The sequence below is a fragment of the Peromyscus californicus genome, unplaced genomic scaffold (assembly GCF_007827085.1).
Source record: "Peromyscus californicus insignis strain IS unplaced genomic scaffold, ASM782708v3 Scaffold_6__1_contigs__length_162567912, whole genome shotgun sequence".
Lineage (NCBI taxonomy): Eukaryota > Metazoa > Chordata > Mammalia > Rodentia > Cricetidae > Peromyscus > Peromyscus californicus.
In genome coordinates this window covers 62311571-62335408 of record NW_026294584.1, presented here as the reverse complement: position 1 = coordinate 62335408, position 23838 = coordinate 62311571, and the positions used below count along the sequence as shown (strand labels likewise).

The window sequence follows — 23838 nt, the reverse complement described above, 5'->3', positions numbered from 1 at the left end:
CTGGGTATATGCCCAAAGAACTCTGAATCTTATCACAGGGACTACAGCACGTCTGTATTTATCACTGCTGTAGTCACAACAGCTAAGACAAACAGCCAAGATGACCGTCAACTAATGAATGGACAAGGAAAAGGTGGTGCCTGGAACAATAGATTCTATTCAACCATAAAGAAAAATGAAATTCGCGTTAAAATGTATGGGACTGAAAAACAGGATATTAAATGAGATAGTCCAGCCGGGCGGTGGTGGCACACGCCTTTAATCCCAGCACTCGGGAGGCAGAGCCAGGCGGATCTCTGTGAGTTCGAGGCCAGCCTGGGCTACCAAGTGAGTTCCAGGAGAGGCGCAAAGCTACACAGAGAAACCCTGTCTCGAAAAACCAAAAAAACAAAAAAACAAAAAAAAAAAAAAAAAACAAAAACAAAATGAGATAGTCCAGGTTCAGAATGCCAAAGACAACATGATTTCTAAAATGCAGGTCCTGGCTTCTAAGCTTTATACATGCATATACGTGGGAGGATGTATAGAGCCCAGGAAACTAGAAAGGGACCCATGAGAAGGGAGAAAAGAGAGCTTGGTGAGGTGGGCAGTAGAACTCATGTGCTACACAAGCAAAAGGAGAATGCCAGATGTTTAAATGATTAATCAGGAAAAGACGGGCAGAGATACGGGGCAGGAAGAGAGTCAGCCAAAGCTAATGAAGTGCTTAGGTGCCTTAAGAAAATCTAATACCTGATAAATTTTTTAAAAATAATAATTAAAAAAAAATAAGAGCTGGGCATGGTGGCACCCGACTTATACCCCAGCACTTGGGAGTCAGTGGCAGGGGAAACTTCATGAGTTCGAGGGCAAACTGGGCTACATAGAGAATTCTAGGCCAGCCAGATCTACACAGTGAGACCCTGTCTCCAAAAATCTACAAAATTGGGGACTGGAGAGATGGCTCATGGGTTAAGAGCACTTGCTGCTCTTCCAGAGGACCAAGGTTCCATTCCCAGCACCCACATGCTAACAACCATCTGTAACTGGTTCCAGGGAATCTAACACCCTCCTCTGATCTCCATAGGCGACCAGGCATGCCCGTGGTGTACATACATACATGCAGACAAAGCACTCATATACATAAAAAAAAATAACTCATTCCTTTTAAAAATTAAAAAAAAACAATTTAAAAAGAGTTTAAACAGTTAACCCACATGAGGAGATAAAGCTGCTCCCAGAAGCCGTAAGTTACTGAACAAAAATCTCAGTGCCAGGCGTGAGCTACCTCCCTCTGAGTTAGTAAGGAAGGCCCTAAACAATATAAGCAATTGCCGCCGCTGTGGTTGCCCGCCAGAGCTAAGACCCTATCGCTGGAGGTATCCTGTGCCTTGTCTATGCCCATACAGTAATGCTGCTCTCAGTTTTGCTCGGAAAAGCATCTCCTGCTCCACCCCCACCGCCATGGTCAGCAGTGGCTACAGAGACTTAGAAAAAAACGCCTGTTGAATGACAACCAGTGGGAAATCTATATGACCCCCTCCAAGGCTCAGGGAACATTTCAGAAAAAGAGGTGGAAATCGCATCAAAAACCGGAGGAGGTGGTGGGTGCAACGCTGAGTTCCAGCAGCACTCTTGAACTCACAGCATCGATGATTACCTGCGCAAGAGCTACACAAAATTGGACCAGTTGCCTTGTCATGGAAGGGAGGGGGCTCATGAGCCCCACTCCTCTCTCAAGATTTCTACAGAATTAATGGGGGGAGGGAGGGAGAAGCGTTTTCTTTAGTAGTGTAGCCACGAGTAAGGTGCCTGTGCTTCTGTAAATAACCCTCATGAAACTCACTACACCCCCCACCCCCCCACCCCCCCACCCCCGCCAAGCAAAAAGCATGAAAGGCGGGTGGGGAGGGAGCTAGTTAGGAAGAGGAAGGGGATTAGCAGGAAGGAGTTTGAAAGAACAAGAGAAGGTGCGGGGGAGCTGAATATGATTCAAACACATTCTGGGAGCTGAACTCTTGTCTTTCTGATTGTGAGCCTAGCTTTTAATGGCTAAGCTGACTTTTCAGCCCTGAAACACACTTTGTACATGTATGAAAATGTCATAATAAAACATAATATTACCAATAAAACCAATCATTATGTATAATTAATATACACTAATACACTTTATAAAAAATGAGGTACAAAAAGCCAACAGCATTCTACAGCAGCCCTTAAAAACTGCACAACCTGTATCTACCAGAAACACCAGACAGCCAAAATTGAGGGACATTATACAAAACTCACTATCAAACTGAAAAAAGATGGCTAAGGAACTATTCCTGAAAACATGAGACATGAATGACATAATGGCCATGTGTGGCAGTCTGCGCCTATAATCCCAGCACTCAGGAGGCTGAAGCAGAAGGATCACAAGTTAAGACCAGCCTGGGCTACATAACAGGACCTTCACCCCTTCTCCTGAAAAAAGGGAGGAGGGAGCCGGGCGGTGGCGGCACACACCTTTAATCCCAGCACTCGGGAGGCAGAGCCAGGCAGATCTCTGTGAGTTCGAGGCCAGCCTGGGCTACCAAGTGAGTTCCAGGAAAGGGCGCAAAGCTACACAGAGAAACCCTGTCTCGAAAAACCAAAAAAAAAAAAAAAAAAGGGAGGAGGGGTTGGAGAGACGGCTCAGCTGGTAAGAGCAGTGGCTGCTCTTCCAGAGGACCAGGGTTCGATTCCCAGAACTCACATGGCAGCTCAAGACTGTAACTCCAGTTCCAGGGGTTTCAACACCCTCATACAGGCATCAATGTACATTAAATAATAAAATAAAATAAGGATGACCACCAAATGCAGTGTACGGCACAATGGCAGACAGACAGGGCTAGACTCCAAGAAAGACAAGAAATGAAAGTGTCCACAAGTACAGCTTGCAGATAGAACAAACAATACTGCCACATAAATGTTAACTTTTCTGACTTTAGTAACTGGTCTATGACTGTATAAGGCCTTGCTCTCAGAAAGTAGACATTAAAACGTGTTAAGAGGATGGTGCCTACAACCTTCTTCTAAACAGCTCAGAAAAGTAACAATACATCAGGAATAGAGAATGATACAACAAATGTTAAAAATAACGCCTTTAATCCCAGCACTGGGGAGACAAAGCCAGGCCGATCTCCGTGAGTTCGAGGCCAGCCTGGTCTACAGAGCAAGATCCAGGACAGGGAACAAAACTACACAGAGAAACCCTGTCTTATAAAAAAAAAAAAAAAAAAAAAAAAGCGAAACTAGAAGAGTACATACTGACTGGATTTTGTTCTCTCCCAGTTTTCAGTAGACTTGGAATTATTACAAAATAGGTTTAACTATGGAAAACTACTTTAAGCATTTGGTTGAGATATGAGACTGGATTTATGGAGTTTTCCTTGAGAGCTCAGCAACCTAGTCATCCCTTAAATAGCTGAGACTTTATTTTTGGAGCTCATAGATCCCTTTGTCTGTTACTAGCTTGGCCCCAGCATCCTTGTGTACATTCAGCTGGTCTGAGGGTTCATCAGATTTGAAGTCACCAGAAGAAACATATTTACTATAAAACACAAGCCAGACGAGCACAGTGACTCACACCTATAATCCTAAAACTTAGGAGGCTGAGGCAGGAGGATTTCTCCAAGTCCAGTATAGTCTGGGGAAACCCAGGCAAGCCTAGGCTGTACAGTGAGAAGACTGGGGGATGGGGCGGGGGGACAGAGAGAGAAAAACAGAAACAGAGAGACAGAGAAAAAGTCAGACAGGGAACACACAGATAGACAAGACCAGGACCTAGGGTGCAATTACTGGTAGAGGCATCACTTACCAAAGTCTCTGGGTTCAAATTCCACCACCACCAAAGCACACATACACACACACACACACACACACACACACAAAAAAAAAAAAAAAAAAAAAAAAAAACCTGTTCATTTCATCAGCAGCACTCACTGTGATCTCTCAAGTCTGCTCTATCCCTCAATCCCTGACATCTTTAGCTGCATTTTACATCTTGTTCTATTCTGAGGCAAAACTCAGTCCAAAATGATTGCGCTCTCTAAGAAATACAATCATCACTAATACGCAGAAGCTGGTAAATTCAGGCCATGCAGTCTTCCTCCTGCTCACACACCGGGCACTTGGGACTCACAATACCCACAGGGGCTTCGACAGCAGAAAACACCCATAGGAAACCCGCAGGTGTTCCCTGTCACCGTGTCCAAAGCCCGTGACACCCTGCAGCACAGCTTTGGGCCATGATGGTCTATTGAAGGTGAGAGAAACATCCATCACTCACTTCCAAAGGTCAAAACTGAGCACATTTTAGATATTTATAGCAAGAACAATGAATAAGATCTCAGCTTACTAATATAAAATAAAGCACTGACGAACTCAGGGAGCATTGTTTGGCTGCTACCACTATGCAGTGCTTTATATTTCAGCAGTTTGGGCAACACAAAAACAAAAATCTCACATGCAGACATTAAGATGAGAGCCTTTTACATATTGCCTTCCTTCCTGACACTACCAGGCTGAAGGGAGTGTCAGAGGCAGGGTGAGACTGTGCCCAGGGGAGCCAGCGAATGGGGAGTGGGGCTGTAATAGCAATACTGATTTAAGCTTGTGTTTGGGGAAGCAAGCAACTTCTCAAATACACAGCCACAAAACTTCTCCATAATGTGTCTTTCCAAAAGAAGAATGAGCACAAATAAAAAGTGTTTTCCAGCTTGTAATCACTTCTGGTTTCTGAGCAACAAAAGGAAAGACTATCAGTAGGAGATGGACTGTAGCAAATTAGAAGACACCCCCACAAGGTTGTCAAGGAAACCAAACCACGTATATTTTTCTACAAAAAAAAAAAAAAAAAAGAAAAGAATCGCAGGTAAGGTGTACGTGCCACAGCATATTTGGTGACAAAGGACTACCATCCCTTGGAAAACGTTTTAAGAGGCTAAATCGATTTGCAAGCTATTTATGAAGTACTTTGTCCGCAAAGCCAGCAGGTATTCCCAAACTCCCAGGTTGGAGGATTCTGCTGCTGCCTTCCTAAAAGCAGCTAAGCCTGAGCCACTGACAGGGCAAAACATGTCCTAAGGTCTTTTCCGAAAAATTAACATCATCAAAAAAAGAAAGGAACTATCCCCGCCCCCTCCCAAAAAAAAAAAGAGAGAGGAGAATTCCTAATTTTAGACTTTTTTTTTTTTTCAAAATGGAAGTCTTTTTTAAATGCATTGCTGTGCGGGTGCGGGTGTGTGTATGTGTGCTTTAAGAGCAAAGACTGAGTGTATGCAAACCAAAGCAATAGCTGAGCTTGGCTGTGCCATTTCAGAGTGAAAAAAGACCAAAGTGGGAAGGGGGACAGGGTGTCAAGTTGGCAGGGCACGTGTAAACATCTCCACGAGTAGGTGGTTGGTACATCAGCAAGGCAAGGTGACACGCTTGTGAGAGCATTGGATGAGGACCGCTGACAAGCACCAAGGGAGGGGAGAGGACGACACGGACACACCGTGAGTTCTCAGGTGTAAGGCCTGCAGCGAAAGCATCTGCAGCAGCACCCCTGTGAGGTGCAGCCCGCCCAGGAACCCCGCAGTCCCATCCCCTCAGCACCCCATCATCTCAGAGCCCCATCCCTCAGCTCTCTATGCCCTCGGATGGAGCCCCGACCTCTCAGCTCCCCATCCCCCAGATGGAGCCCTATCCTTCAAACTCCCCATGCCCTCAGACTGAGCTCCATCCCTCTGCGCACCACCCCTGCGCGCTCCTCCCGCCGTCTGACCCCCAGGGGGAAATAAATGGCTTCGGGACGCCCAGCGAAGCGTGAGTGGGCGAGATGGGGCGCGGCTCTTACCCGGTGCCGCAGTCAACCACGCAGGGAGGCAGAGAGCCCGCCATGCTCGGCCACGAGGAGCTCGGTCCCCGCCTGCGCCCCAGTCTGCGCCCCGGAGCCCAGCGCCCCGATGCCGGTTCGCCGCCGGCACCGCTCCTCCCTAGGATCCGCGGGGAGCCCAGAGGCGCCGCCGTCGCATGACGTCACTCTATAGTTAGCCAATCGGGAACGCGCACGCTCCGCCCTCTTGTCTGCCATCCGTAGTGCTGGCAGCGAGGCGTTTTAGCCTACGCACCCATCCAGTTGAAGCGATTGGAGTTTATTTTTAACTGGCATAAGGTGAATATGACCCTACTTACGAGGCCTGAATTCTTTCTCTTCTCTCTTTTTTTAATTTTTTTAAAGATTTATTGTGTGTGTCTGTCTGTCTGTCTGTATGTATGTATGTATGTATGTACGTTGGTATGTGTATGTGAGTACAGGTACTCTTGGAGCCAGAGACATAGGCTGACCTGGAGCTAGAATTAGAGACAGCTGTGAGCTTCTTGATGTGGGTACTGGGAACCGGACTTGGTTCCCCTGGAAAAGCCGCAAATGCTCTTAATGGCTGAGCCGTCTCTCCAGCGCCTTTCTCATCTCTTAATTCTCACTTCAAACGTTCACTTCATTTTCTACCCCAACAATCCCTTGATTTTATTCCTAACACTTAAGCTGGTTTGGGTACTAATTTATTTGTAGTTGGTCACCTCTACCGGACTATAGGTTCTCCTGGGACGGGGGCTCATGCTTCACACATTTGGTGCTCAGATAGAAGTCCCCTGAATGTTGAATGAATAACCTCCACTATAGGAAAAAGTACTTTCAACTGTCTATCTGATAGAGCATTGCACAATTTATCCTGGGAGAAAATCAACAGATACATAGCTAGACTTAAGGAATAAATGGCCTTAGTCAACACCATACCAACATTATTATTAGGAAATATTTTCTAATATCAAAGATAGGGTGGTTATCCAGCATCACTATGGAAACCAGAGACTAAAGAAGAAAAACACCTACCGACTGCTAGTTCTAAAGGTACCAGCAGTCCCATTTGCACCCAACTCCTTACCCTCTAAAGTTCTGGACTGTGATGCCTGAGGAACTCAATTCTCTTGGTCTTTACTGGGACTTAAAGCATTGTGTTTTTTCCACAGGAGAAGAATTAGATTAGGTAACTCATTATCTTTTTTTTTCTCTTCTGCATTCAAGGGAACAAATAATAAACAAATAGTCCTAGACCTAGAAAATATTCAGGGGAACTAGAGAGAGAAGTAGAAGAAGAGTATGGAACATCCCAAATGGGACCCAGAACCAGAGACAAGACTGTCTCCTTCTGTGCATGTTACCAATGCCCTGCCCAACTCTGACTGTTTGTTTGTTTGTTTTTGAAACCTGGGCCAGAGCAGCAAAATCCTACTACAGGTTGTTGCACTGGCATGTATTTTAGTGTCACTTACTTGATGTAAATTTGTTATATTGGTCGTGCTTTAACAGGGTGATTGATGGTTAATGTTGATTGACAACTTGACAGCACCTAGAACACCTAGGAACAAACCCCCGGGGCATGTCTGTGAGGAAGTTTTTATACTATGTTGACTGAGGTGGGAAGCCCCATCCTAAATGTGGTTGGGATCCCAGGATGAGGGAAAAGGAGAAGGCCAACTGAACACTACTGCTCATCTCTCTTTGCTACAGACACGGTATGACCAGATGCCTCCCACTTCTGTAACCATGGCAAGGATTTCATGCTCAAACTGTGAGATAATAAAATGTCCTTGATACTGCCTTTGTCTGGCATTTTGTCACAGCAGGAGAAAGTAACTAATGCAAACAGTAAACAAGACGCTTACAGTATCTGGCTCCAGAGTCTGGTGAGAGGTAGCACCTGTGATCAAAAGATTATAATATAAATGCTAGATACGGGAAGTGCGAGGTTCCCACAAAGCCATTAGGGCCCCCCTGACCCTGACTTTTGGACCAAGTAGGCTTCTCCCGAAGCCATGGAGTATAGGTAGAGAGAGCAGCTAGGTAGAGGGGGATACGGAATGTGTGTGTACTTCTGGGAGAGGAAGCTTATCAAAGCCAGGACAACCCCAGAGCCCAGCTGTTGCCCTGTCTACTTCACCAGGAAGAAACTGTTACAGAAACTTGACCTGGCCAGTAGCAAAGAGTGTGCCTTTCCTGGAATCGTCCCCACTGCATAGGACTTACTGGGAAGGACGGCCACTCAGTCACTAGGAGGAGAAAGCTATTTCTGACTTCAGCAATTTCCTCTAGACACCACTAGCCCTAAAGATTATCAAAGATGTTTTTGTGCCAGGGTTATACCTATTTTTCCCTCACTTGGGAGGCTAAAGAGAGAGGACGGGACATTCGAGGCCATCCTAGGATACAGCGTTAGGCCATGTCCCAAACAAATTAAAAAAAAAAAAAAAAGATATTGTTGTGGGCAGCCAGTAGAACACAAACGTAACTAGATTCCCTAGAATGAGCAAATTGTGCTATCTCATTTTGTAACTCAGACAGCTCAGCAGTTCAATGGTGTCATCAGGAGCCTATACATCCTGTCCCAGCAGGCCCTGCACACTGGCCTTGTGTGTGCTTATCCTCTTCACTTTCAACATGGCTACAGCAGTTCCATATGCAGAACTATAATGATAAATTCCCTCTGAGAGAGAGAAGAGGAAACTGAAGAGGCAGTGTCCCCTCTGCCTCCCCTTTTGTTCCCCTAACCAATGCTTCTTTCCTAGTGGAAATCTAGGAATCTAGTGGGTCACGAGAAATCACCACAAATGGAGTGGCCTAATACGTATGCTTTCACCATTCAAGAGGCCTACAGGCCAATATCAAGATGTAGATGGGGCTACGTTCTCTAAAGACTGTAGGGAGCTTCTGTTCTGTGCCTTTTACCCACTTCCAGGAGCTGCTGGCAACTCGTGGGTTCCTTGGCTTGTGCATGTATCACTCATCTCTGCCTGCGTCATCAAGCATGTGTGTTTATCTGTTTTCTGTGTTTCTGTGGGATTCTCTCTCTCTCTCTCTCTCTCTCTCTCTCTCTCTCTCTCTCTCTCTCTCTCTCTCCATATGTGTGTGTAGATGTTCATGCACAAGTATGTGCATGCATGTAGAGGCCAGATCTGGATCAACCTTAGGTATCATTTCTAAGGCACTATCCACCTTTTTTTTCTTTTTTTTCTTTGAAACAGGGTCTCTCACTGGCCTGGAATTCCTCTAGTAGGCTAGGCTGACTGGCCAGTGAACCCCAAGAATCTACCTACCATCACCTCCCAGCACGGATTTTATGAGTGCACACCATCCTTGAATCTTCCTCATGGGTTCTCGGAATCAAACTCAAGTCCTTGGGCTTCCACAGCAAGTGCTTTACCCTCTTAGCCATCTCCCCAGCCCCAGTGATCCCCCCCCAGCCCCAATGATCCCCCCCCAGCCCCTAATGGTCCTCCTTCTAAGGAAGCCAGTTATGTTGAATTAATTTACTCACCTATGCAAATATATTCTGAATAAGATCACATTTACAGATACACAAGGTTAAGACTTCAACATGTCCTTTTAGGAGATGCTGATCAACCCATAACACCAGCTATGCCGGAAGTAGTCATCAGTGCTGTGTTGACTGTTACAGATAACCCCTCTGTCTGGAGATCAGCCTCATGACCTTTGAAGCCTTTGGGGCCCAACACCTGCCTCGCATGTGCATTGATTTACCAGAAGGGGGGATTGCTATTTCATAAAACACACTATGTCAGGGTGCAAAGGAAGCTGCCTGCAAGTGAAGAAGAGGCCCCATCAGGACCCAACCACACGAGCATCACAATCTCAGAGTTCCACCCTTTAGAACTGTAAAAGAAAGTTCTGGTGCTCAACGGGAAAGCCAGTGTGTCATGGCAGTCTGAGCAAACTAAAATGGTGCTCAGAGCACCTTCCTGTCTTCCTTAGATTGGAAGCTCATATGAATCAGGTACCAATTGCCTCTGCTTTGACCATGCCTAGGGCAAAACACCCACAGAAGTACAAATCTCACATTCTGTAAAAAGTTTTTTTTTGTTGTTTTTGTTTTTGGTTTGTTTTTTTTGTTTTGTTTTGTTTTGTTTTGTTTTTGTTTTTTCGAGACAGGGTTTCTCTGTGTAGCTTTGCGCCTTTCCTGGAACTCGCTTTGGAGACCAGGCTGGCCTCGAACTCACAGAGATCCGCCTGGCTCTGCCTCCCGAGTGCTGGGATTAAAGGCGTGCGCCACCACGCCCGGCAACATTCTGTAAAAAGTAAAGCACAATTTTTGATCATTGTATTAACAACGAAGTATGTGCTCTCCAATACGGGCAAAACTCTGGCTACTAAATGCTTATTAACCCAGGGTGTATTTCCCTGTGAGTGCCTGGCCTGCCTCTCTCATTTGTAGCCTGAATTCAACTGGTAATGAGAGAAATGTTTGAAGGAGCTTTCATTTGCAGGAAAGGCATCTCTATTTTTGCTTCTCCTTGGCAATGGCTTCGCACTGAAAGGAGAGCTCCTATATAGAATGATGCATGGCCTTGTGGTAGATGTCATAGCTACCGTCCTGACCTCTGAAGCAGCCCAGCACTAGTCTCTCAAATGAACCGTTATAAACATCTTTCAATGATGCATATTTATATGCATATGATGAAGATGGCCAGAATAAAATAATCAAGTCTTAGAGATTGTCTAATTCATGGAACTTAGCCCATGAGTAACTGAGTAATACAATCTTACTTCCTGTATTTAACTAGTAGTACAGGGCCAAGAAAGAAAAAGAACACAAAAACTAAAGACTCTCTTCAAAAACTGCCCACCCAGCAGCTCTATAAACCTTAAATCTCAGAGCTGTAGGCAGGGTCGAGCTGGGTGTTCTCTGTTGCCATGAGGATTCAAACAGAGGAAAGAGAACCAAAAAATTAGAACCCAGTTCCTTTCAAAGTATCTGGCATTCTCCTTTAAGAGGAAGGGCCTGTCACTCCTCTCAATGGACCTCCATGGTGTCCTGGCAACAGCGGGAGAAAATGATCCAAGCAGGAGTCGATTGGCTAAATGTTCAGAGTGTGTTAGAGAGTCGATAACAGAGCAAAGCCACAAGACTTCAGGAAATAATCTAGAGATCTGAGCATGTTCACAGCTATGCTTTGTTTCTGTCTCCGTTCTGGGCAATTACTCAGGCTGAAGCCTGGTCCTCTACACCCCCTCTGACCCTCTCTTCCTAAGCTACCCAGCTGCAAAGTCTCACTATCCAGGCCCCCCACCACTTCCTTTTCATCTGCCTCTGTTGTTTCCTCCTCCTCTTCCTCCTTTTCTTTCAATGAAGAAGGGTCTCGTGTAACCCAGGCTAGCTAACATTGAACCCAGTATGTGTCAAAAGATGACCTTGAGCTCCTTATCCTCCTGCCTCCACATCCCAAGTGCTGGGGTTTGTGCAGCACCAGGTATCAAGCCAGGGTCCTATGCACTGCAGGCAAGAACTCTCTACCAGCTGAGCTGTGTCCCAGCCTTAGTCCCTGCTTCTTATTCCTACTGTCGTTCTCGCTGTCTCCAGGCATTCTTTTGCCTCCCTAAGACGTTTTCTTATAGATTGGACTGCTGTGACAGACATCATTACCAAACACAGAAAGTTCACATAACATGTCAGTTTCCCCCCTCCCAAACCTTCTTCAATACACTAATATTATAGAATTTGGTCCAAACCAGAAGTGTAGCATTCCACTCCTGACACACACACACACACACACACACACACACACACAAAAAAAAAAAAAAAAAAAAAAAAAAAAAAAGAAAGAAAGAAAGAGAAAGAGAGAAAGAAAGAAGTGTGGCATTCATGGTCCTGTGATCTGCTCCTAAGTTAGCACCCTACTTTCACCCCATATTATGTCCCTGGACACATCTGTATAGACCAAGCCACACTGCTTCTCAGACCCTCTGAATTATCATGCAACCCCATCCCCCATCTAGAACCTTCTTCACCTGCCTCATCCTCTTTGTCCTTCAAGACTCTCTTCAAAGCTCACTCACCCTTCCAATTTTAATTCACTTCTCTGTATTCATTCCACAAAACACTCTGAGTGCTTCCTCATACCTCTCCTCAGTGACAGTCACTAAGCCTGTACCTGTGTTCAGCATCCAGAGGTGAAATTGGAGGTCTGCATCTCAATAAGATGCTCTGCAGTACCAAACAGTGCTTCTGTTCCCTACCCGGCTCATAAGGAGAGTCGTATTACAATATCTTCATTTACAGTACATTTCACCTTGACTCGTTAGAACATCCCCACAAGATACGTATTACAAATAGATGTGTATTACAAATAGCCTTTTAATCAAATAAGAATACCAGGCACATAGTTTTAAAATTAGCATAGATTAAAATCTTATTTCCTTCTGAGCACCTTCAAACTGCTCCCTAGAGAAAACAGGAAAACACTGAGTCCTTACAAAAATCAGCATCTGGTAGACACAGGTATAAAGGACGTTAGGGCCAGGAAGACTCTCAGCCTGCAGTGCATGTAGCCCCAGCCCTTTATGAGTTCAGCTGCACTCTCAGCCTGCAGTATAGTCCCAGCACCTTGATGATTTCAGATGCACTTTCCTGCTCTTGAGCTCTTTAATGGTTTCTATTTCCAGTAACGAATCCTATGAATTCCCACGAGGCGATCCCTGTGTGCTCTTCACTAAGTAGTATCCAGCCGAAAAATCATTTTGCCAATACGGAATGAAACTGCTGAGTGGCCGTAATTGGGCTCCAAGCGACTCGGACAGTGTGTGCTGCCAAAGGCTAGGGCTTGGGTTTCTTGCCATTGCTCAGTCACACAAGCAACAGGTTTGGATGAGTAGGCATCTCAGGACTCAATCTCTCCTTCCTTCCTTCCTTCCTTCCTTCCTTCCTTCCTTCCTTCCTTCCTTCCTTCCTTTCCTTCTTTTTTTCTTTCTTTCTTTTTTTCTGTTTTGTTTGTTCTCACCATATATTTCTGACTAACCTGGAATTGTAATGTAGCAGATGTAGCAGGAGGGGACTCAAACTTAAAGCCATCCTCCTGCCTCTTCCTCACAAGTGCTTGGACTACAGACATATGACACCACAGCCACTTTTTTTTTTTCCAGTGTAGAAGTTAGGTAGAGTTTATTATGGTACAGTCACACTCACATGAACACACACACACACACACACACACACACACACACGTTTAGGGAAGCGTGGAATGTGAAGGTATGGTGGTAGGGATTTCGAGATTGACTTGAGCACCATTCCACTAACCTCCCCGACAATAGAACAACTGGCCTTTCCCCACATCCCCTTGGTTGAAAGAAATGAGGACAGGGACTGTGCCTTCTCCTCTGTCTTAGTCTGATCTCTGTTACTAAAATAAAATGACTGGAACTAGGTCCTTCATAAAGAAGAGGAGCAGATTTAGCTCACCGTTATGGTGGTTTGAGGGCATGGTCCCAGCATCTCCTGGGCTCCTCCGTGAGCCTTGTAGCAGGCAGATGGTGTCACTGCATTGGAAGCCCACAAGAAAGCAGTGAGTGTTCCATGTGGAGAGGGATTCATGGGGGCACAACTCTTCTCAATAGAGTGTAGTCCTGTGAGACTTCAGTCCGCTCAGGAGAGCAGTGTCCCCGACCTCACCATCTCCCGTTAAGCCTAACATCTTAAAGGCTCCACAGTGTCCACAACACCACATGAGACTAGATTCTGACACGTAAATTACTGATAGCAAACCTTAGCACCCCCAAAGCCCAAGCTTGCTGTCATGTCTCTTCGCTGGCACAGTGAATTCTCCCTTGACGGTTTCGTTTCTGCTTGGTGGCTTTAGCACGAGTAACTCTGTTTTTACTTTTTTTCTGCACATTTATTTCGTTATTAGTTAGTTGGGGGTGTACTCATGCCACAGCACCCATTTGGAGGTCAGAGGACAGCTTACTGGAGTAAGTTCTCTCCTTTTACCATGTGAGGCCAAGAGATCCAACAGGTTGTGCCGTTTGGAGACAAGCGCCAGTACCTAATTAGCCATCTTGCTGGCCCTCCATTTTGAGTTTAAGTTTGGTTTGTTAGGCCACAAGGCAGGAGTGTAGTCTAAAACCATAGCCTTCTGTGATTTTTATTTAGCAGAGGAGTGAATATGTTATAAGGTACATATATATGTATGTATGTGTGTGTACGTATATGTATACGTATATGTGTGCGTGTGTGTGTGTGTATATGTATATATATATATATATATACATATATATATATATTATGTTGTAGAAGCATAGAAAGTGAAGATATGGTGTTCCAAAATGCAACTGTACTCGGAAAAAAAAATCCTATGTGTTTCATCATTTGTCATCATTAAGTCCACTCTGCCAGGGACTAAGTGATTGGGGTGTGAAAGATAGCTGAAGGGTTTCAGAGCCAGGACAGTGGGATATCTGAGGATCACCAAGGCAAGGGCTATCAGCTCTGATTAGATGTACTATTCCACAGAGGGACCAACTTCAAAAGCGTCAAATAATCAGAGTGCAGAGGGAGAGAAGCATTGCCAGAGGCCAGGGGTGACTCGGGAAGGAGCTGGAGGAGGGAACAGACATAGACATGTGAGCACTTGAGGCTGAAAGGAAGGTTTGAAATCAAAAGGTTTCAGTTCTGTCCTACAACATTGCTACTTTATGCTATACAGGAAGCATCCAAAGGCAGTGTTTTGTTTTTAAGACAGGATGTCTATAGTCTACACTGGCCTAGAACTCACTCTGATAGACCAGTCTAACCTTGAACTTGTGGTATCTAATTGCTATGCCTCAGCAATTAGATTTTTTTTTCTTTTTCCCGAAAAAAGGGGTTTTTTTCCTGAAAAGTAAAGTTGTGTGTGTGTGTTTCTGTGTAAGCATATATATGTTTGTGTCTATTTGCATATGTCTATGTGTATTTGTCCATCTATGCATGTGTGTGCATTTGTGCATGTTCCTGTATTTATCCATGCATTTGTGTGTGCTCATTTCTGGCTGTATATCTATATGTTTATCTGCATCTATCTGCACATCTGTATATGCCTCTGTGTCTCTGTGTCTCTGTATGGGTCTGTATATCCAGTTCATGTATTACTGGATAAGAGTACAGAGGGTAGGTACAGACATTAACTAGAGAGCCACAGGGTGGGGTTATAGATAGATGATTATGGTGTCAATAGGATTAGCAAAGGCATCGCCCAGCTATAAACAACGATCTCTGAAGCTGTTGGATTGAAAATGAGGGAAAGGCAAATACAAATTACATGTCCTTGGGTACAGTGAGGCTTTGCCTCGGAGGTGACGTCCGCAGAGAGATGCTCAGAATGGAGGGGTTGTGGATCTGAAGCTGAGCAGAAGGCAGACACTATTCACTGTTCTAGTTCCCCAGAGCCTACCTGACCCTCCCTGAGCTGGGAGAGGTGATCAGCAGGTTATTCATCCCTGTCAGTGCCTGGCAGGAGAGATACAGAAACGCCAACTGTCTTTTCTCAGCTCCTGAGTTTCCTCTCCCCGTCTTCCTCAGAGCTCTGCCAGCTTCCAAGACCTTGGCAGACCTCCCAACTTAATTATTCATTCCGTTGTCCCCAGATTTGTTTGTACGTTTCAGAACTGGTGTCCCAGTTTAGGGCTCGGATGGTCTGTGTCCCTTGGCCATCAGCTGTCCTGAGCCTTGCCTCTTGCCTCTGGCTTGAGCATCCTTTTCCTCTCCCACAGATGCAGGGACAGCCTTGACGTGGTCTCCCAGCCACGTGACCTATGGGAGGCTCCACAAGCTCCTGGTGTTTTGTAAGAATCCCTCTGTCTTACAATTCCAGGACTTTTTTTTCCTTTTTTTTTTCTTTGTGTGTGTGTGTGTGTGTGTGTGTGTGTGTGTGTGTGTGTGTGTGTGTGTCCATCAAAGAGTGAAAGAACAGCTTTTGAAACTTGGCTCTCTCCTTCAACCATGTGAGTTCCAGGGATCTAACTCAGGTCATCAGCTTCACAGCCAGTGTCCCTTACCCAGTGAGCCACCTTGCAGATCGTTATATAGAAACTTTGCCTCAAGAGATGGAAAACAGAGCTAGGGATGTATCTCAGTTGGTTGAGTGTTTGCCCCGCTGGCAAGGAGCCCTTGGTTCCTCGCCAGCCAGCACCACACAAAGGAGGCATGGTACTGCGTGCTTATAATCCCTGTACTTGGGAGGCTGAAGCAGGAGGATTGCATGACTTCCAGGCTAGCCTGAGATATAGAGTAGATGCTGCCGAGAGAGAGAGAGAGAGAGAGAGAGAGAGAGAGAGAGAGAGAGAGAGAGAGAGAGAGAGAGAGAGAGAGAGAGAGAGAGAGAGAGAGAGAGAGAGAGAGAGAGAGAGAGAGAGAGAGAGAGAATCAATGGAAAAAATGAAAGAATCTATGAAGAAAATGGCCTCGTTGAACTTTTAGACATGGGTAGTCAGTCCTGAAGTCCATCAGTCTGAAATGGGGAGTGGGGGTGGGAAGGGTTGGTGAGTCATTCCCGTAAGACTGTAAGATTCTTGGGCATAGTGGCACATGCCTTTAATCCCAGCACTTGGGAATCATAGCTAGTCGAATCTCTAAATTTGAGACCAGCCTAGTCTACATAGTGAGTTCCAAGACAGCCAGAGCTACATAGTGAGACCATGTCTCAAAAGGGGGGGGGGGAAGAATGTTATTATTAACATCCCCCTGAGACAGGTTTTGGAATTGCTCTCCAGGTCATAGTTGAAATTCTAGATTCCACCCATTAAAATCATAAACATCTCTGAGAAGGGCAGGGGCTGCAGGGCTTACACACCACATTGTAAATTAATTGCTGTTTCCTGAGCCAGTAAGTAAGGATGCAGAGAGACGGGAAAGGGGGTGTTTATTTTTTTTAAAGTTTGGGCAACTGCCAGTGGTGCTGAAAATTTAATTACTGCTGCAGAAGAGTAATTAAATTTTGAAAGCAGGAAACCTATGGCCCAGAAGTTTAAGGCAGCTCAGGGGCTCCTAGGGAGAAAGCTCTATGGTACGGTGACTGGCACCTCCCCATCTCCACCCAGCTTATGGCTGCCAGGCTTGTGATGCAGGCTAGGCAGTGCTTGTAGCTTGTTGTCATAGTCGTCAGAGATAGACCAGGGCATGGCACAGGGGTAGAGCACGTGCTGAGCCTGCATCAGGTCCTGGGTTCAATCCCTGGCATCTACCTAAAAAATAGTACGGTCATGAAGAAGTAGCAGGATGTTGCCGTGTGACTTCTCCTGGGGAGACTACCCACCCTCGAAGGAGAGGGTGCCAACAGACTAAAGGAAGGATTCCGTCCAGGTCCAGTTCAGTGAGCCCAAGAGTTTACTGGGGTTACTTCTGGGTGCACAAGGGACTCCCGGGCAACTACCCCACTGAAGAGCCCCACCCAGGTTGACTCTTCCTTTCACATAACCTCAGGAGGAGAGGTCTAGGAGGATCCATGTGGCCTCCTGAGCTCCGTGAGCCCCATTCTCTCCCCATGAGGGATGTGAACACAACTGCTCCAAGACAACAATGGTACACCCAACATGGAGGAAACAGCCGCAGGACAGATGTCTAAGACAGGATCTGTAGCCCAGGCTAGCCTCGGACTCCCTAGATGAACTTCTGATCCTCCTGCCTCCACCTCCCTAGTGCTGGAGTCAAAGACTGATGCCACAACACCTGGTTGTGCAGAGCTGATAGTCAGCCCAGTGCTTCCTACATGCTTCCTACATGCTTCCTACATGCTAGGCCAGCACATCCCCAGCCCCTGCCATTCTTTGTAGAAGTAGATACCTTCTAAGGCTGGGATGTAAGGGGAAGTTTTGAAACTCAGTCCATATTTAGAATGAATGGGGTAACTTGTCTGTCTTTGCACAGGTCTGCATACGTACGTGGTGTTACAGGTGCTACATAAGGGCTATATCAGTGCCAGTTTTAAAGTTACTCATGGCTCCACTCAGAGCTTTGCACGAGTGACCTCATGTAGTCCCATAGTCTCCCCGAGACTGGCACTGTTATTTGGTTTTACAGAGAAGGCGGGTTTAGAAAACCCATTTGAGATTCAGGATTTAAAAATACCAGCAAGCCCCACACACCGCATGCTTCCAAGACACCATAAGGATTGACAGCGCTCAGGACTGGTCTCCTGTTTTCAGTCCAGAAAGAAGCAAAGGCTGTCACTGATCAAGGTGATGCTGAGTGTCCCCAAGAGAGATGGTATACTGCTGAGTAGGGATCTCATGACAAATAGACGACAACATTCATGTTCTGGCCGTGCACCTATCTGCTGCGCCTCTTTGGCCGCAATTCTCATTCTTGGGCTATTTGCTGCATTCATCTGTAAAACCGTGGGTCAGGGGCTGCTGACCTTGTAGACACACAGGAATACTGAGCAGACAGACATAAGGTGTGTGACATTTGACAGCATGCTGTGAGTAACAGCCATTCCATGTCTGTCCCTGCGACGGTGGCCGAAGTTCAGCCCTGGAGTGAGCACATGGGGACACAAAATAGCTGACAACAAAAAACAATTCAATGAGGATGGGCCCGGTGTGGTGGTGCTCATCCAAAATCCCAGCGCTGAGGCAGGAGACTGACTGCAAGTGCCAGGCCAGCCTGGGCTACAAAATGAGACCCAACTATACACAAATAGGTATGTTTTCACCAAAACAGTAGAGTTGGGTAATGCCTTCTTCTGCTTCTCTTGAACTTCAGGAACTTTATTCCAAGATATTAGACAAATTACCAAAATAATTTTCCCCATCCCGGAGAGCAGGCTCTTTGCTGTAATTCAGTTACATTTAGAGCCCCCATTGGGATTATCTGTAGCTGACAAGAGAGAAACCTGAAAGTTCTCAAGCTACATTATTTGTCCTGTTTTGCAATGTAGAAGGAAATCTGGAAATGGGTTCTGATTATTTGCAGGAGGCATTCATCTAAACCTTCCCACAGAAGTGGGGTGCAGTGGCTCATGCTTGCAATCCCAGCATGCAGAAAGCAGAGGGATAAGGCTTGACACATTCTAGTCCAGCCTCAGTAACCAGCAAGTTCCAGATCAACGTAGATTTCAGCATGAGACCCTAGCTAAACAAACAGACAAACAAATCCGAATATTTAATGTGCTAATTAAACCTGCCCCCAGATTCATCAGTGTCTGAAGCTGAGGCTGCAAACAGTCTGCCACGGACCTGTTTTCTGGTACAAGCCATGTAACCTCCAGTCCAGTTTGCTTATCGTCAGCACTGGAATGTGACAGCAGCCTCTTCACAGAGGCACAGGAGGAAAAGGATCACCAAACAGAGGCAAATGCCTCTGCTGTTTCCCACATAGCCCGAGCTGTGCTCCAGCAAGACCAGGGGGAACAGAAAAGGTGGTACTTGTCAACAGTGAGCCTGCCGCTACTCTAGGTATGCATGGGGGTGTCACACACACATAGAAAAGGGTCAGGGGTGGGATCGTGGAGAGGTGGAAGATGAGGCACATACTCACGTCTCAGTTCATAAAATCAGCTTTGCCTGAACCCGGAAGGGTAGCAGACCTCTCTGAGGTTGGCCATTGTGTCATTTCATAGCTGAGAGAACGTGTCCCAGGAGGTTTCAGAACTGCCCTAAGATCACAAGGCAGGTAGGCAACAAGTCAGTAATTGGAGTGGGACCCTCTGACACCAGGCTTTGAACACTAATGCATGTTACACACATGTAGTTAATTAGTAGCTTTCTCGAGGGGTACTTTGCCATTCTTATTTCATTTTAGCACTAGTCAAAATTTTTAAGTCCACTGCAGCAGCTTACAGACTTACACCCAGCTACTTGGGAGGCTGAGGCAGGAAGATCACTTGAAATCCAGGTCAAGGCCAGCCTGGGCAACTCACCGAGATCCTGCCTCTAAAACTAAAACTAAATAACCAAGGGGCTGGGCAGATGACTCATGGGTAAAGTGTTTGTTACTCAGGGGTAAAGACCTGAGTTCAGATCCCCAGCACCCATGTAAAGAGCCAAGCTCAGTAGTGTGTTCCTGTAACTCTGGCACTGCCAAGACAGGGACAGGCAAATCCCTGGGGCTGGCTGGCCAGAATGAGTGAGCTCCAGGTTCAGTGAGATACTATGTCTCACAAAGCAAGGTAGATAAGGACTGAGGAAGACACCCAGCGTCAACCTATGGCCTCAACACATACATGCACACGTGAGTATAACACACATGTTTACCACACATACAAACTAAACTAACAAATGACCAAAGCCATTAACCCAGATGTAGCTACTCAGAGTCAGCTCCAGAAACGAATGAGTGCCAGACTGATACCAGTCAGTCTTCAAAGTTTCACCATGGACTACTCCAAAAAGCACTTTTGAGTTTCCACTGTATATTTATAAATAAGGGTGTATGCCACATATACATATACATATACATATACATAATTATATGTACTACAGCACCAATATCATTCTAAAACAAATGCAAGAAGTAAAATGCCAAAGAAGGAAATAATTACTATTTTGAAATAATGTACATTGTATTTCACATATTAATGGAGCAAAGACTCATTGGCTTTGTGACTGAAAGACCAAAACCTTTCAGTGTTTCATGAGATCTGTATCTTAGGGAAACAGTTCTTCAAAGGCTGGTATCAAATTCAGTTTGTTTCCTGACTTCTTGTCATTGTCCAAACCACATAGCTTTGCATAAAAAGTTGTCACCAAGGCAGAGAAATGAGCAACACATTGCTGTATGCCAGACTCTGAAGCACTCTGTACTGAGGTATCCACTCCCCTAAGGTGTCCTAGAAAGTCCTTTGTGTAGAGCACATGCATTAAGGCCATGCAACACCTATGCGGCCACCCAGCCCTATGCACACACGCTGCTGAAGGCAAGGGGACATGCAGAGGTGCTTGGGAGTCACACACGTTCAGCTATGTTTTGTACCCCAAAGCTGATCGCACACTTAACACAAAACCTTGTGTTTTCAGAGACCGTTTTTTGCCTTCAGCTCTGCCTTGGGGAAAGTGGGTCCATGAGGGTTCCGATTGGCGCTTAGCCCCACAGAATCCTTTCTCAGGGTGAACATCAGCCTAATAATATGCTGTATATACTCCACAGCCCATTGTGTTACTCAGAAGGTAATAGCCAAGTCTCACTAAAACTGAAAGGTCTCAGCAATGTTCCACACCCCTCCAGAGCTATTCCTCACTCCATCCTACGGGAAAGTTAGCCTTGGTCTGATGAAAGCTGTCCTTTATGAGCCAGCGTTGGAGACGATTAGGTGTTTTTGTTTTTGTTTTTTTCTGTTTTTTGTTGTTGTTGGTGGTGTATTGTTTGTTTGTTTTGTTTTGTTTTTGTTTGTTTGAGGTTTTTTGGTTTTTTCGAGACAGGGTTTCTTTGTGTAGCCCTGGCTGTCCTGAAACTAGCTCAGTAGACCAGGCTGGCCTTGAACTTACAGAGATCTGCCTGCCTCTGCCTCCCTAATGCTGGGATTAAAGGTGTGCACCACCCAGCTTGAACGAAGTGGAATGGACCAGAATCGCCGTGTCTGTCCTTTCCCATTTTCTATACACAGGACACCAAGCTGCCTGTTCACTTTCCAATAGTGAGGTTCCTTTAGCATTTTACTTGCTGAAGTCTCCCAGCACAAGTTCATGTGGAGCTGCTCCCACAAAGACCTTGTCAAAAGGAAGCACCGATTTCTTATTCTGATTAAAAACAAAACAGAAAAACTCCTGGTGATAATGTGGTCAAAGATGTTTGAGAAGTATCTTGTCTTCTGCACCAAAGAAATCTTCTCCCTGCCTGTCAGCAATAATCAAGGACCCCAAGTTTTTGCTCTTGTCCCTTTCATTTATAGTGTTCTCTCTCTGTCTCTCTCTCTGTCTCTGTCTCTGTCTCTCTCTCTCCCTCTCTTTCTCTCTCTTTCTTCTTTGTTTTTAAAACAGGGTTTCATGTAACCCCAGCTGACCTCAAACTCACCATGAAGCCAAGGATGACCTTGAACTTCTGGTCCTCCTGCCTCCACCTCCTGGGAGCTGAGGTGACAGGTGTGTGCCGCCACATTTGGTTTATGTAGTACTGGAGACCAAACTTGAGGCTTTGTGCATGCCATGTGAACACAAGACCGATGGAGCCACCTCCCAGGTCTCAAGCAATCCCTTCTGCAAGGAAGTCTGGCAGGTATACAACCTGCCAGTTCCTATTAATCATTATCCTGCGTGGGGGGAATCATTATCTTAACTGACCATTTATTATTATAATCTGCTTTGAGAGATATTAAAAAGCACCAGTGAATTGGATTTTCTTTCTGTTTTCCCCTTTTGTTCTCAGAGCCTTGCTCACGCTAAGCAAGCCCTCAGCACTGAGCTGTGGCCCCAGGTTAATTTTCCATTTCTTTTATTACACAGTCTCAGCTTAACCTTAAAGGGAAATTCCTAATGATTTCAGACATCACTCCACTTAATAAGCCTCAGAACCAAGACATGTAACTGTCACGGGACCATGGATCCTCTTTGTTTTATGAGAACATTGAGAGGCATCCTGAAGGCACTTAATCATTGAAAACTATTTTTAAATTAATAGCTGTGGAAGGCTGTGAAATTCAAAATATGAAACTTAAATACTCAACTAAAATCAAAATATTACATCTTTTTCCTTTACTCTCTCTAGCAATCCAGACTGTTGAGGTGCACGGTGTAGCGCAGGTTGGTTGAAGAAAGAAGGCCCTCCAAGGTGAAATTTTAAGGACTGCGTGGCAGCAGGAAGGTCCAGCCTCTTAGATGGACTGAACCCAGAACAGCCATATAAAGGCGGATTTACTGATTGTTACACAAAGTATTTCCTCAGACCAAGGTCCCTAATCTAATTTACGTGTCTTACTAAAGAAGAGCATCCCATGCCCTCATGACTCTAGTCCTTTATTATGTATGCTTTGTAATACACAATAATGCAAGAGACTCAGGTGTGCCTGAGGCATCTTGTGACCAAAGTCATGCGATGGCTGCAATGCCCCTTCAGTAAAACAATTCTACAGATCACAGACAACAGCCACTGTTTTCCACAAAGATTCTTCAAGGTCAAAGCACTTCTAGAAAACAGCTGTTCATTCTAATGAACCCCAGATACCCTGCTAAATTCCTACAACATTTGTGAAATTCAAAATATGAAATTTAAATACTCAACTAAGGTCAAAAAATATTACACGTCTTTTTCCTTTACCCTCTCTAGCAATCCAGTCAGTCCACTGGAAAAAGAAAGCTAAAAATAGCCACTCACAGCATTGTCCTCACAGCTGTACTGACAGATGCTTGATTGACAGCTGTCAATCATTGTGCTAAAGTGGGATTAGTCAGAGTCTTAGGTGGACGAACGGAAAACTCAAAGATTTGATTAATTAATGAAAACTCTTTCAGGAGAGAAATAACATTCAACTAATCTTCCATTACTTCCTACTGGAAGCCACACCATCCATCCCCAACAGTGTTTGCCGAGGAATGTTGATTTTAGTAGAGCTCTTACCATCCAGCCTAAAAGTCTGAGTTCCATCCCCGGAACCCACATGGAGGAAGGCGAGAACTGACTCCCACCAAGTGTCATCTGACCTCCACACCCGTGCTAGCCCACACATACACAGAGAAATAAATAGGACAAAGTTTTAACAACAATTCATTATAATGCCTTATGCCGGGCATGGTCTCATGAGCCAGCGCTTGAGAAGTGGCGACAGGAGGATCAAGAGTTCAAACTCAGCCTCAGCGACATAGGGAGCTGTGTAGGCCCGCCTGGGACACATGACAGCCTGTCTTAAAAAAAAAAAAAAAAAAAGTGAGGCATACAGAGGAGGTCAGAGGACAGCTTTTCAGAGGTTGCGTCTCTCTTTTGGTCGTGTCCCTAGAATCGAATTCAGATTATCAGGCTTGGCACCAGGTGGCATAACCCACTAGGTCACCTTGCCAGCTCCTAACCAAAACTTTTTAACTACCTTTCAGACTCTCTCTGTCTC

The 23838-nt window shown here is 45.5% G+C and overlaps 1 protein-coding gene across 4 annotated transcripts in view; it reads right to left on the bottom strand.

The window, feature by feature from the left end:
• Positions 1–5989, bottom strand: part of Actr3b (actin related protein 3B) — a 95297-nt gene extending 89308 nt beyond the window's left edge. For 2 of the 4 annotated variants that reach the window (XM_052719718.1, XM_052719717.1), the window contains exon 1: positions 5840–5962. Coding sequence is in view for 1 of the 4 variants with exons in the window: in XM_052719715.1 (XP_052575675.1) it covers positions 5840–5883 (44 nt within the window). In the remaining 3 variants the exon portion in view is untranslated. Of the gene's footprint in view, positions 1–5839 lie in introns of all 4 variants that reach the window. The other 2 variants (XM_052719715.1, XM_052719716.1) reach the window with 2 other exon arrangements.
• Positions 5990–23838: the final 17849 nt, after the last annotated feature.